At 37.8% G+C, this 14,166-nt stretch overlaps 2 protein-coding genes across 2 annotated transcripts; one reads left to right on the plus strand and one right to left on the minus strand.

The window, feature by feature from the left end:
• Window positions 1-118: 118 nt before the first annotated feature.
• On the minus strand, window positions 119-9,438 carry pnkd (PNKD metallo-beta-lactamase domain containing). The gene is made up of 9 exons (XM_026377155.1): window positions 9,266-9,438; window positions 8,743-8,858; window positions 7,908-8,020; window positions 6,388-6,446; window positions 6,037-6,129; window positions 5,293-5,456; window positions 3,170-3,256; window positions 2,841-2,956; window positions 119-2,224 (listed from the first exon to the last, which is right to left on the minus strand). Exons 1-9 carry the CDS (start codon window positions 9,421-9,423, stop codon window positions 2,051-2,053), a joined length of 1,080 nt encoding a protein of 359 aa, XP_026232940.1. The 5' UTR covers window positions 9,424-9,438; the 3' UTR covers window positions 119-2,050.
• Window positions 9,439-10,593: 1,155 nt separating this feature from the next.
• LOC113173124 (protein lifeguard 3-like) lies at window positions 10,594-14,130 on the plus strand. The gene is made up of 11 exons (XM_026376439.1): window positions 10,594-10,864; window positions 10,972-11,039; window positions 11,181-11,245; window positions 11,336-11,389; window positions 11,541-11,591; window positions 11,718-11,757; window positions 11,946-11,983; window positions 12,113-12,200; window positions 12,580-12,675; window positions 12,809-12,862; window positions 13,667-14,130. Exons 1-11 carry the CDS (start codon window positions 10,594-10,596, stop codon window positions 13,814-13,816), a joined length of 975 nt encoding a protein of 324 aa, XP_026232224.1. The 3' UTR covers window positions 13,817-14,130.
• The last annotated feature ends 36 nt before the right edge of the window (window positions 14,131-14,166 follow it).

Raw genomic sequence — 14,166 nt, forward strand, 5'->3', positions numbered from 1 at the left:
TGAAAAAGTTCAAAGGTTTATTCCTTTGCATTCTGGCTCATCTTCAACTAAATAGAGGCTGCATTAGGGTTCCTTTATAAAAAGACACACATAAAGAAAAGAGATATTTAAATGTGCATTGGAAGAAGACGGTGTTTATTATAATGAAACAATTTTCCATCTCTGTACTGTCACAGTATAATAAACCCTTCAATATATTAAAAAGAAAACGTACAACTTTAGTTTTCAAAGTTTTCAGGTTACAAAAACCTTCTTTTGAGTCAAAAGATCTTGCAATTCAATCATCATCTTAATTATAACACATTAACATCAATTCAAACTGATGGCAAAACATAGTGTACAGTGTTTCCCATACATTGGTTTATTTGCAGTGGACACGCCACATATTTAAATCTTGTTTCATTGTGCGCAGACAGATACACACACAGACAACAGACCAGTCTCTAAATAGCTGTTGCTATCAACATGGCAGTCACAGTTACTAGTCAACATATAAGGAGCCGAGCTAGTTAGGATAGCTGAGCTAATGTTAGAATACTGCTGGCTTGTCAGGGTTAGCACACTGCACATAACTGCTAGACACCCTCCAGCTAATGCCACATTTAGAAAAGAATTTGTGGGAAACACTTGATTTATATCCAAAGAAAAACAGCAATTCAGTCATGTTTCATTCTTTGCAATGCAAAATCATTTAAATCCTTCATGTGTTGCTCACATGGTACCACTACTAAAAGCTAGAAAAGAAGAAAAAAAGTTCAGGTGAATGACATGTGAGATCAGCAAAAAAAAAAAAACTGTTGACTAGCACATTTGGCTCACTAGCAGATAAATTCTTCATGTTTCATGAGTGAGCTTTACAACAGAACATCTAGGAAAAGCGTGAGTGCTAGGATCAACATGCACCATAAAGAATTAATTTTAGTAATACCTTTTTTTTTAAAGCTAAAACAAACTTGGCTTTTCAGCAAACATATTCACATAAAAGTCTAGTGTAGAAAAGTCTGTGCTATCACACAAAGTACTGACAGAGTATTTGTGTGATTTATTCAATTAGGTGTATGATTGTTGCTATAACAATTGCTTTAATAATTCCAGACAGCAACAATCAAAATACTTGTTTGAAGTTACATCGTCTTTGGAGAACATTTTTATTCTTTAGCAGCATGTAAATGTGAAACCAGCGTACCAACAATGATGATTCTTAATTGTTCTATAAATAAACCAGGTTCTGGAGTAAACAGTACTGTACCTAGCAAGTTGCACACCCATGTAGTGTGTTGACCCGTTTCACACTCCAGAGGGAGAAATCTCGTTATACCCCCGTTTAAAATCAAATCAGGAATGTGAATCATGCAAATCAACATAATTGTTTATGTCTCTAAGCAAAAAATGAGCACTGCTCTGTCTAAACACAACATTATTATAACACATGGCAAGTAAAGAGGTAACTGGATTATTAAATTAGAAAATTCAGATGTAGGGCAGAAGGCAAATAGCAGAACGTATAAGATGAAGAAAAGTCCATACTGTGCTAGAGTAGAGTAGATAAAAACAGAAAATCATCCATGATGTTGGATGTGATTGCTGTGTTATGAAGAGCAGTGATGTTTCGATTAATTTTAAAGACCTGCCAGATATGTAGGCAGTGGATATCTATATACAGTATACAGTAGTACATTATACTGTCGCTTGTCATAAAAAGCATTATAGCTTTCGTTAGCCAGAGCTGATAAACTGTTAAACGGAACTAGGCAAATCACCAGTATTTTTAAACTTTGTGACAGAGTTTTCAGTGTTAAAAAATAGCTTCCTGCCCTCCGGCCGTACCACAGCAACGCAGTGGTGTTATGGCATGTTATATTCAACTATTGAAGATGCATCTTCAAAATAAAGGTAAAAAATTATTTAATGCCCCTTTAAATTTTCAAATACAATATTGGCTTTTACACAGTACCTCAGAGCTCAGCTTATCATGTTCACACATCACATCTTTTGTGCCGCTGTCCACTACAGGTAACTCCTCTGTTTCCCCATGTTTAGTGGACTCAGACTATCTCCTGTTGTAGAGGTCTTTGCGTTTTCGCAGCTCTTCCAGCACTCGGGCCCTGAACTGAGTCCAGTCTTCATCCTGGTCCTGCTGAATGTCCAGAGCCTGATGGAGCTCGACAGAGTGGCTGCGCAGGAAGGGATTGTACTGCTTCTCTTCTCCGATAGTTGAGGGACTCTGCAAATGAAACATGTCAAAAAGGTTTAAACTTTAAACACTGTTCTCACAATGGTTTATCTATCAGGTAACAAGTGAAATCCATAAGCAATATGTTCCTTGCTGTTTGTATGCTTGTTTTTCTCCTTTACTGTACAGCTAATATTCCCATCATATTTGTGCTGAAAATCAATCCAAAACAACATAATCTGCCTTGTGAAGACTTAACAAAGACAGATTTTGTCATGTTTTATGCACCAATCATTAACACAATGCAAAGTAAACAATACACTTATTTAAGAAGTTTTGGATAAGTTATCAAAATTCATGGAGGTGTAAACTTGTGAAACCACCCATAGCGCTACGCTCTACTGATATCAGGATAAAAACTGATCTAAATTCTGGATAGGCACTTTAGGGACAGCGAACCTTTGCTCTGCTTCAGACTGTATCACAGATGAGACTCGACTATAAGAGCCTGAAAGAGGAAGCAGTGAGAAGAAAGCGAGCACTCAGGGCACTGACAGCATACACAGTATGCAGGTGATAAGCCCTCCTTCTCAGGTGCTGGACAACATGAATCCTTTCTGGGATGGCATGCTTGAGAGGCATAACAATAGCGATATATCCTTCTCACCGTGCACAGCTTCTGGCCCCGCTGCTGCAGCACCCACTGATATTTGTTTTCCCTGGCAGCATTGCGTGGCTCAACCTCAGCAGCAAACAGTAGGTTGTCCTCTGCATACTCATGACCTGAGGGACAGCCAGTGGACCAAAAAAAAAAAAAACATCATGCCCAGACAGTAAAATGAAACACTTCATAGATGTTTGTATGCAAGAACTTCAAGACTGCATATAAGTGCAGTGGAAGCTATGTTATGTCTGCATGGACACTGTATATTAAAAGCACTACAACACTCACCCACATCTTTGACAAGTCTCTGAAAAGTGAGAAGATTTTCCTACCAGGCCATAATAAGGTGTCATCACTTAAGGAGCCGACAGTGTCCAGAGATGACAGCATTGTTGTTGCGCTGCCTTCAAACATTCTCCCTGAAAACAACAAAAACAAGTGACAAGTGAAGTCAAGTGAAGAGTTCAAATCGGGGGAGCTGAAGGTTTTGGAAAGCATTGTATCTGCATTTAGCAGTTGATATCACACATTTCTTAGGATATTTTCATTGCTACTTGGAAGTCAACTAAAAGCTTAAATTGCTCAGTTCCTGAGATAATGTTGTTTATTATCCATAGTGTAAATAGGAAGTAAAATAACTCCTAGCAAATTTATAGACTGTGTTCAGTCAAGTAATGTTTGAAATACATTTTTAGAAGCTTGCAGTTTTCTTAGAATTAAATTCCTAGTAGTAAAAACAAAAATCATTTAGGCAACAGCAAGGTAAAGCAACCATAACAAACAAACACTGTGTTTGTGTTCATTGGCTTGTTAAAGCAAGTCTGAGGTACAATCTGCATGCAGTAGTAGCAGTTCGGCTGAGAGGACAGTGACTGCATTCATTGTTTACTAGGCGTGTTGAAGAGGGGCTAGGAGGTTTGTGTGAGTGAGTAAACACAAGGCATCAAAAGTAAGCATTTGCCATGAATTCAACATTTAATGTCTGTACAAACAGATATAAGCAATATACACTGCCCATCCAAAAAAAAAAAAAACAACAACAATGTCAGAAGAAACATCCTGTGGTCGTGGAAAAGATGTTCATCTGTTTCAGTTTGTTTTTACAGTGTGTGCATTTCTTTAGAATGGGAAGTGTAAAAACATCTGGTCTCCAGGCTTAATGTTTAGGTAAACATCTGCACAGACAGGATTTTCACAAACAAAATAAATTGCACAGACAGGCTACTTCATTTTCCCACTGACCCAATGGTACGCAAAGATATGCCACACAAGAAGAATACACTTGTGGGAAGTTGCATGTGCTTGCCATGCCTCTCCAAGAGGAGCTTTCAGGGGATCTACAATCAAGAATTGTTGATTTGCATAGAACTGGAAAGGGTTACAAAGTGATGTCAAAGACTTTAGAAATCCACCGGTCTACAGTTAGACAAACAATCTACAAATTGAGACACTCTGGGACTGTGGCTACTCTACCAAGAAGTGGGCGCCCAGTCAAAATGACCCTAATACCACAACAAACACATCATTGGAACTGGCTAACATCTGTGTTCATAAGTCTACAGTAAGTAAAACATTAAACAAGCAGGGTGTCTATGGCAGGACACTCCACAGCAGTATTGGCAAAATGTGTTGTGGACTGACGGAACTATATTGAACTTGGAAAGAACACACAGCACTACATCTGGCGTAAAAGGGGCACAGCATATCATCATGAAAACATTAGGATAATGTGAGAATGTCTGTACATCAGCTGAAACTCTGTAGAAGTTTAGTGATGCAAAAGGACAATGTCCCAAAACACCAAAGACACAGCAGAATGGCTTCAGAAAACAAAATCCACCTTTTGGAGTGGCCAAATCAGAGCCCAGACCCCCAATAGAGATGATATGGAACAACTTGGAGAGAGCCACACATGAAACTAAAATTCCTCCTGAACAATGTGCAGGTCTGATCCACAGCTACAGGAAGTTAATGGTTGAGTTTATTGCTCCAATGGTTCCCATACTTTTTTCACTCACTATCATCACTATCACTCTGAGGTTTTTATGGTTGTTCTCAATAAAGACAAAAAAGATCAGATCTTTTTGTCTTATTATTTCAGGCTCATCATATTTGATAATATGATGAAATTCCAAAAAGTTCACATACTGTTTCATGCCACTGTATAAAATATAATCATGTTCAAGTTCAAGTATTGTCTGGATCTCTGCACGAGGACAAACTTCTGTATTTCCTTATACTGGCTTAACAAATACATGTTTATTTAGATATTTAGCAATAGCAAATGCCCATGTTATTACCTCTGTGGTCATTCAGTGGGGATTTGGGGTACAGGCATCTCGACAGTACATTATTACGCAAAGAATGATACATCAATGTACATCAAACAAGCACATTACATATGTCAGTGTTGATTATAACTGATTATTTCAATTGATGCTATTTTCTCACTCACCACAGCCTGACAGAAACACCAGATCACCAGAGAAGAGGCTGGAGGGGGCCTCGACAGCTCGGCCGTCCAGGAGGTAGATCATGTGGCCCACTGTGTGCCCAGGAGTGAAGAGGGCCTTAAAGTGCATGCGGCCAACTGTTACAGAGTCCTTGTGCGAGAGAGGGCTGCGAATATAAAAAAATTCCACCAATTGGCTACAACTTGCTGACATTTGTAGCTGCTATATATAACTTTTACAGTTTAAACCTTATGGTCTGGCTATTTCTAATGTGAGGTGTGAAAAACAAAGATACACAAATACAAAACTGACAAAATCGTGTAAAGAAAGTCAAAACACTTCATGTTGGTCTGGGCATTTTAAGTATCAGCTTTTCATATAAGCCATTCAGAGATTTTAGGAAGTGGACAGAGACATTGGGAAGAACACTGCTAAAATCATATCTAAACCAAAAATAACTGATTAAATTATCTTTCCAATTATATTATTATTATTATTATTATTATTATTATTATTATTATTAAAATATACTTGCAAATTTCTTGTATATGTAGTTCAATTAATCATTGTCCTGTTGTCATAAAATACATACAAATACAATACAAGTACAATACAACATCATGCAATGACAATTTAATGTGAAGTAAGCGCCTATGAGGGCTAAAAGACAGAATGAAACAGGACTCAATGCTGTACGGGTGATACTGTGGGAACCAGTGTGTGATGAAGTCTGAACAAGGACTTACTGCGTGAGACCAGGAATGTTATCAGCTGCGTTTCCATAAACTCGGCATGAACTGTGAAGTCTTTTCAGCACTTTGTTTCCCCCACTGTGGTCCCTGTAAATGCATCAGAAAGCAGAAGCTTATTGTGAACACAACAGAAATGACTATATACTCGATTAAAATATGAGACACATAAAATATGGATAACAGTAGATGTGTTAAAATATGACACCACATGTATCCACAGTATATTAATTCAACAGTGTACTGTTAACGGTGAATTATCAGGCCTTTCTCCTCATGTTTTTGCATAAACTATTAAAATCAGTTAACATGCTCAATTATAATGCATGTATAAACTATAAAACTCACCAATGCTTGTGTGTACAGAGTATTGCTTCTAACATTACGCCCTCTTCCTCAAGGACTGCCTGAAAAGTTACAAGTGCAGTTAAAGCTTTTAGTCACCATGTTAACAACAATTCAGCAGCAATTTATTTAAAAGCACATTCAGCTGCAAAATACTACAAACTGTAGGTACAGTATGGCATTACAAACTATATGTGTGTGTTTGTAATGGAGTCTTCCAATTATAAAATTGGTGTGTTGTGCTCGCCAAAACTACAGGGACACACATAACTGCAATTTGGATTTTTGACACCTAATTTCAAAGACAGTTTTTCCCACTGGATGTATGTACTTGCTCTCAGTCATTTCCAATAAGCCATTTGTGCAAATATAACTGTGATTTTAGAGCATCTGTGGAATCATAAACAGATTGTGTACTGTGGGGCTGCCTGAAGGACACATTATTAACCCATTATGCCTACAGTATGCGTGTATGCAATACGCTCTGAGCAACAGTTGGTCATTCAGCACTTTCAACACCAGGTGAGTTCAGCAAAACTAAGGTGTGTCTCTTGGATAGAAATGAGGATGGGATTCTTCCTCGTCATTTCTGTGACACAGAGAAAAACCCCTCCAGATTGAGGAAGAGAGAGGGCGCACATAGAGAGTAGTTTATCGATAGTCCAATCCCTAACTGCAGTCAGGGGAATACTCTTACTCTCTGATTACTTTTAACTTAAGTAATGACATTATTTTTTGAAATATTTTTGTGTAAGATAGTTTGTTAGTTTGACAGGGACTGTGAAGCAGGAGCCCCCATAAGTCCCAAGCCATTTGTTCAGTTCCTAATGCTGTCATAGTCCAAAAAATTATACATTTTTAAAATGAGGTCCATAAGATGTTTAAATAACTGAAACTAACATGACAGGTAAAATCAGCAGGCTAAGTATAAATAACTTTCACAACATTTAAAAGCTTGTATAACATCTTTACACAACCTTTACACAGAGTTGACTGGTTTTAGTACTGTATATGTGTATGTGTATGTGTTTCATGTTGAATTGTACTGTCTGACATCTTGGCAAGAGTTAGTGATTTCAAAAAGAGGATCTCGACTCAAACCTACATGGTTAAAGACATTTTTGGCAAAAATTTATGATTAAAATAAAAACTTACTAGTTAGTACTTAGTACTGCAACATTTACGTAATTCTTCAGTGCCTTCCCAAGTGCTTAAAATGTATACTTCAGTATAGAACTTGAGCAAATGTACTTAATCATTTACCACCTATGCATTTAAAAGCGGTCAAGTAACTTTTAACACATTATAGTCACCTTTAATGATATAAAATCTAATTTCCTAAAAACTAAATTGTGTTCAGTGAAAATGCTAAGTGGCTTGTAACTTTGGAAAACTATTAGCCACAGTCAAGCTCTGACTATGACACGAAAAGTCAGTTGTTTTCTGCATATTAGTGCTAATCTTAAAACTCCTTACAAACAACAGGAACACCTGGATATTATATTTGCAATTGATGCATCTACCTGTACTGTTTGAGGATCTGCGGGGTCAACGACAACTGCAACACTGGAGGCTGTGTCAATTACAAGATAGCTGTAGTTGTCAGACAGCACCGAGATGGGAATTATTTTGATACCTGTGGGCAGGGGAAAAAAAGACAAAACATTCAGTGCAATATTGAACTTTATCATTATGTTTGGTAGGATTCAACATGCAGTATTAAATGTACACATATAATGCAATCAATATACACTGCCAGTTCAAAAAAAATTGACACACTTTAATATTTCTTCGAACCACCTTTTGCTTAGATACAGCACCATGGCATTGTTTCGATAAGCTTCTGCTTATGAAATGAGAAGCTACTCACTGCATCGGTTAGGGTTAAATAACTTGTTGCCAGCTGAAAAGTAATAATCTATGCTGTAATTATCTAATGGGAGGCTTTTACCTATTTGCTTAGTTAAATCCAGGTAGTGACGGTAATGACTTTTGAAAAGGTAACTCTTTATTGGTCCCCTGAGGGGGAAAATCAGCTGCCATCGCAGCAGAGTACAAATTTAAACAAAAATCAAATAAAGAAAAATCAGAGGGAAATAAATCTAGAGTATAATACAATGTGTTACTCCATGAGAGGCAACCGCTACACCACATTACGAGCGCTTAAGTTCTGCAATCAAGCAAATCAATCGGCAATTATCTGAGTCACTTGAGTTTGCTGACAGGATGTTATAGATAAAGAATGTGCTAGATAAAAATAAAATATATGCAACTTTGCATCAGATGCATTTTTTTTCTTTCATTTTTTTCCCACTGTATGTTCCCACAAATAACAGTTAAACAGATCATTTTGCATACCATTCAACTCCATGGGCTGAGATGTGGAATGTCCAGCTGGATAATGTTCCCGGGCTTTCCTCATTTGTCTCTTGTAATACATGTATCCAAGTCTGGTCCTGGTGTAAAGTGTGTACCTGAAAAACAGTTTAGAACCCTTGATGCTGTGTCTTGGCAGCAGGAGTCACATTCTCTAGTGAAAACACTGAATGGTGACCAAAGCACTAACTAGCTATGTTTGATGTTATTACACATCACGTCTCTTCACATGAAATGGTAGTAAAAAAAAAAATACATGTTTGAGGCTCATACTTATGCCGAATGAATCCGAGGCATTTACTGATGGAGGAAATGCCTCAGACCAAAAATGCAGAGGTAATACTTCTGCTAATTGGTGAAGCTACTTTAAATTGTGACATATTTGATATTGAGTTTGGTGGGACGGCCTCACACAATAATAATGGCTACATGTTGCTAAGCTACGCTAACAAGAATCACTGCGACGACAAAAAAGAAATTGGATAAATTAATGGCATACACTTACGCTATTCGGAACAGTGGCTTTTCCGTACGAGCCATTATCTTACTAAATATTTTTCTCCAAAAAACCTGCCCTGCACGTCTGTATCGAAGACATAAACACAAGAAACCAAAGAAGGATGTGGCAACAGCCAGTGTTACCATCCAGTCAGGAAACGCCATAGCCACTGAGCGGAGCGTGATGACGTAGGAAGCAATACGCAAACCCCGGAAGCTCAGGGAAAAATAAAACAGAAACGGTATAATAATAATAATAATAATAATAATAATAATAATAATCATAATAATAATAATCATAATAATAATAATTGTTATTATTATTATTAGTATTAGTAGTAGTAGTAGTAGTAGTATATACATAGTATAGTGCATTATATTAAAGTGGCGTTTTTTACGTTTTTTCCCTTTATCACATTAATCACAATGACTTGTGGTTTGCTTTAAACTTTAATTTACTCGCTTACTTAAAAGTACATTTTGTCTCCGAAAAAAACATAGTGATGATATGAAGGCATTAGCTTCGGTTCTGTTTTTGTGTTATTATTCTGTTATTGTGTAACATTACATGTTTATTACATATTTAGTAATTAAGTCTAAATGGCGTCAAAATTGAATGGAGACAGGGATACTTTGAACATGAGCCTGATCCTCCATGCTTTCTGAGGCACATCAGTAACAGTGTGAGTTTCAGTGAACAGATCCTGTTACAAAGATGACATCCCGCTGTGGTACAAGTCTGCAAACCAGCAGGGAGAGAAAGGACACAGGGCACAGCACTCCCGTTTTAGGGTGAAGGTCCCAGGTAAATAATAATTTTTGTTGTTATTTTACATTTTCTTTCTTAACATTCATTTTCTTTATATTGAAAAAATATATAAGACCATTGTGAGCGTATTTGTGTTGTTGTTGTTTCCTTATTGTTTAATATGGCATTTATATTTGTTACAAGTACACATACATAGCCTTTTGTTACAGAAGATTATAAATAAGGAACTTTGAAATAGTAACTTTGTTATGATGTGGTTTTAGGGTTGTATATAATTTAAATTTACTGTGACAATGAAAAGTACATAATAATTACATAACAACTGATCCATGTCTGTTTATAATATTGTATTCATTCCAGATTTAAGAGCCAAAAAACTTAATGTATCCCAAATTGATAAAATTGAAATTGTTTCTCTTTGTTACAGCTGCTCTCAGTTCAGAGGGAAAGAAAAAGATCCACTGTTGTCAGTGTGTAATATCACCAGTAGGCCTACGTAACATGTAAAGTATCAGTTTAATGTAGCCGATTTATTCTAGCTTTAAGGTGATCTGGCAAAAAAAATTATGACATCTAAAATTGAGAGTCCACCACCTTATGAGGTTGCACTGCAACATCCTAAGAGTAGCTTCCCAAGTCAGTCACAACATGGCTCCAGTCTTCCACCACCTCCGTCGTACAGCCCTAATCCTGACATGTGTCGTAGCCCTCCTGGCTACTGGGACCAGGACGGTGTCTACCCGCAGACCGGAATGTGGGCCGCCCCTGGCTTCTCTCCATCTGGGATACCCGCCACAATACCGACTCTGTCTGCTGGAGTGCCTGCATCTAACCAAGGTTCTGAGGAAATAACACAAGATCTTGATCACACCCCACATTATATTTAGATTAGCTTCCTAGTGTGGCAAGTATAAATTACCACTTCGCTATTCCCAATTCTGCAGGAGACATGGATGATTTTCTGAGTACCCAGTGGGAAAGCACATCTATCCGGCATGCCTTCATTAGAAAGGTAAGGATTTTTACCATTTGTCATGCAACACACTTAAACTGTGCATTTTTTATTGTTCAGAATGCAAATGAGCTCGTCTAAATACCACTGATGTATTTTCTTGTGCTCAACAGAACTTCTTGGTTTTGTGTTTGTGGACAGGTTTACTTAATTTTAACAGCACAGCTTGCTGTCACCTTTGCAGTAGTTTCTGTCTTTACATTTGTGTAAGTATAATATTCCATCTTCCCGATTAACGTATCTGTTGGAGGAGACAGTGTGCTGCTGAGCGACCCCTTATATCTGTGTCTTCCTAGTGACCCGGTGAGGCAGTTTGTCATCCAGTACCCTGGCATCTACTGGGCATCTTTGTGAGTGACACTCTAGGAACAAAACTAGAGTTTTGAATAAATGAAATAAAAGCATCATAGAGTCCCCACTTTCAACAATATCATCACTGCTGTTATTCCCATGACATGCTGGTGTATATTGTAAAAGTCACAGTGATTTATCTCTCCGTAGTGTGGTTTATTTTTTGGTTTACTGCATTCTCATCTGCTGCAAAGAACCAAGGTGAGCATGGCTAGTTAGAAAAGAACTTTTCTACTAGTAATGTTATGCATAATTCAAGTAGTCAATACCAATAATACTTGCATTTGCATGCTTTTTTTAAAGTCGTTATCACATTTCTTTGTTTAGGAGGCGTTTCCCATGGAATTGTGTGCTACTGGCGATATTTGTAAGTACGGTAAAGGTAGAGAACTTCCAATTGGAAGAGCTGAGATCACACTGTGAGTAGTTAAGATACTGAAACCATTAAAGTCCCAAATAGGATCTAAAGTATAGCAAAAGAAACTCCGCCACGAAAGAAGAAAGAAACCTGAACATCACAACATCTGTCATGACACATTGTTTTTTATCTTGCAGACTCTTGCCTTGTCCTACATGGCTGGAACAATTTCGAGGTTTGTTTAGTGTTTTTTCTGGCTCGGGCTCAGTCGATACACCACAATACAGAGCACAACGCAGCACATTTTCATAATGACGTGCTACTCCCGGGTGATTGTTTTAATCACTGTATGTATCTCTTCCAGCTATTATGAAACTAAAGCAGTGCTTCTCGCCATGGGAATAACGGCGATAGTTTGTATAGCTGTCACAGTCTTCTGCTTTCAAACCAAGGTAGATGGAGATGTAAACTGCGTCTCTCTGTAGCTCAGTAGATTGTGGCTTGTCAGAGGTTGTCTTTGTTGTGAGTGTAAAAGAACGCCTTTGTCTCGCATTACAATGGGGCACTGAGTTCCTTTAAATATTTATAACATTCGGGGATAAGATGTGAATCCAACTTCTCTGCCTGATGCAACTCAAGATGAATAAGTTACATTTTTGGGCTGGTGCGTGACACATCCACCCTCGTTTGTTATTATTACTTTTATTTTTCTTTATTTTTTTTTTTAACCTCATTCTGATCCTCTTTCAAATGATCTTGACTACCCTTTCATGTGGCTCGAAGCCTATTAATTTCACTTTGATCCTGTTAATGGCTTGTTTCTCATCACAGGTGGACTTCACCTCCTGCGGGGGATTTCTCTGTATTGCTGCCGTTTTGCTCATGATCACCGGGACAGTCACAGTCGTCGTCCTCTCCTTCCAATATGTGAGGACGCTTTGGTCAAATCCTTTAATTTATTCTCTCTGCTCGCCTTTCCTCAGTGTGAGGAGTAGCAGCACAGTAGGGTGTATCTGTGACTGATTTCACATTCAAAGGCCTTTCTTATGTCACTCAACAGGTCCCTTGGCTGCATATGCTCTACGCTGCAATTGGAGCTGTTGTTTACACTCTGGTGAGTCTCTTTATGGAGAGAATTTGAGCGCTGTATTGCAAATGTATTGTTGAATAACAAGATAAAAATCCTCACACCTCGACATATCCACTTCTTGTAATCGCTGCCTTTTGAACATATTTAATGTGAAACTTGATCTTGAGGCTGCAATGACAGACATATACTTATTTAAATGAATGTGGCGTGCGGTCTGTATATGATCTAAGATCTAAGAGAATATACAGACGGGTGACAAAGGTAAAACCTGAACAAATGGGGGGCAAAACATAATAAATGCAGTCGGCTCCACACAGGTGCACACGAGCAACACTTCTTTAAGTGGCTGATGTGTCAGTGCAGGACGCACATTTAGGAGTTCAGTGGTGCAAAAACCAAAAGGTGCTAGTCAAAAGAGATGTGGAAAACAGAGATATAAATGAGTCATCTTACACAAGCATGTCTGGTACACGCTAAGTGACTAGTACAGGCTTGAATTTTTGACTCCTACAGTGAAAATGAGTCTGTTACACTGTCCAGGAAGGAGTGATCAGCTTTATCCTGCGATGAAACATTTCTATCCTGATGGGAGTGACCTCTTCCACAATGACTCCCATCTGTAGGACTTACTTAAATTGTCGAACATGGTCATTATATAAATATCGATTTTCTACTAAACAAAACCTTTAATCAGTGAATTTCATGGCAATTTTCCCATTTGATTGTGATATTTTTAGTCAAGCTGCAGATGTGTTAGTCTTTGGTTGGTTTACTTTCTTGGTGCAGACTCAAGGGTCTAAGTTTCTTTATTCTTACTTTCTGTGTTAGTTTTTAGTATACAACACGCAGCTCCTCATTGGAAACCGGGAGCTGGCCATTAGCCCAGAGGAGTACATCTATGGAGCTCTCTCTCTCTACATTGACATTGTTCACATCTTCCTCTTTATCCTTCAAGTCAGTGGAGCTTCGAACGAATAAGCGCATGGTTGCAGCACATCTTGTCATCTAAAATTTGAACTAACAGCATATGATGTATGTCACTGAATGTTTCATGCTAAATGTACATGTGTGCAATCTGGCATGCATCATTACAGACTATATTTGTTGAATTATATTTTTGTGTCAATAACACTTGTGCACTATTATTTTCAATGTATAACACCAAGCAGCAAGTCTTTCTTTTACTCAGGTGTGAATGAAGACACTAAATCTTTACATTATTTATTTTATTAAACCCCCCCACACAAATTGTGCGTGTTTAAATGATGTAGTAAACTGTGACATATAACATAATAATTAAAGAATTAATAGGAGATTGATCCTTACTA

Source organism: Anabas testudineus, chromosome 21 (assembly GCF_900324465.2).
Source record: "Anabas testudineus chromosome 21, fAnaTes1.2, whole genome shotgun sequence".
Taxonomy (NCBI): domain Eukaryota; kingdom Metazoa; phylum Chordata; class Actinopteri; order Anabantiformes; family Anabantidae; genus Anabas; species Anabas testudineus.

Excerpts from the sequence above, each read along its gene's own strand:
- pnkd (XM_026377155.1), bottom strand. The coding sequence starts at position 9,423 with ATGGCGTTTCCTGACTGGATGGTAACACTGGCTGTTGCCACATCCTTC. Across the intron at positions 6,447-7,907 it reads CAGATCCTCAAACAGTACAG|GCAGTCCTTGAGGAAGAGGG; the intron begins GTAGATGCATCA and ends GTAACTTTTCAG. Across the intron at positions 2,225-2,840 it reads GGGGCCAGAAGCTGTGCACG|AGTCCCTCAACTATCGGAGA; the intron begins GTGAGAAGGATA and ends TTTCATTTGCAG.
- LOC113173124 (XM_026376439.1), top strand. The coding sequence starts at position 10,594 with ATGACATCTAAAATTGAGAGTCCACCACCTTATGAGGTTGCACTGCAA. Across the intron at positions 11,592-11,717 it reads ATCTGCTGCAAAGAACCAAG|GAGGCGTTTCCCATGGAATT; the intron begins GTGAGCATGGCT and ends TTCTTTGTTTAG. Across the intron at positions 11,984-12,112 it reads ATGGCTGGAACAATTTCGAG|CTATTATGAAACTAAAGCAG; the intron begins GTTTGTTTAGTG and ends TATCTCTTCCAG.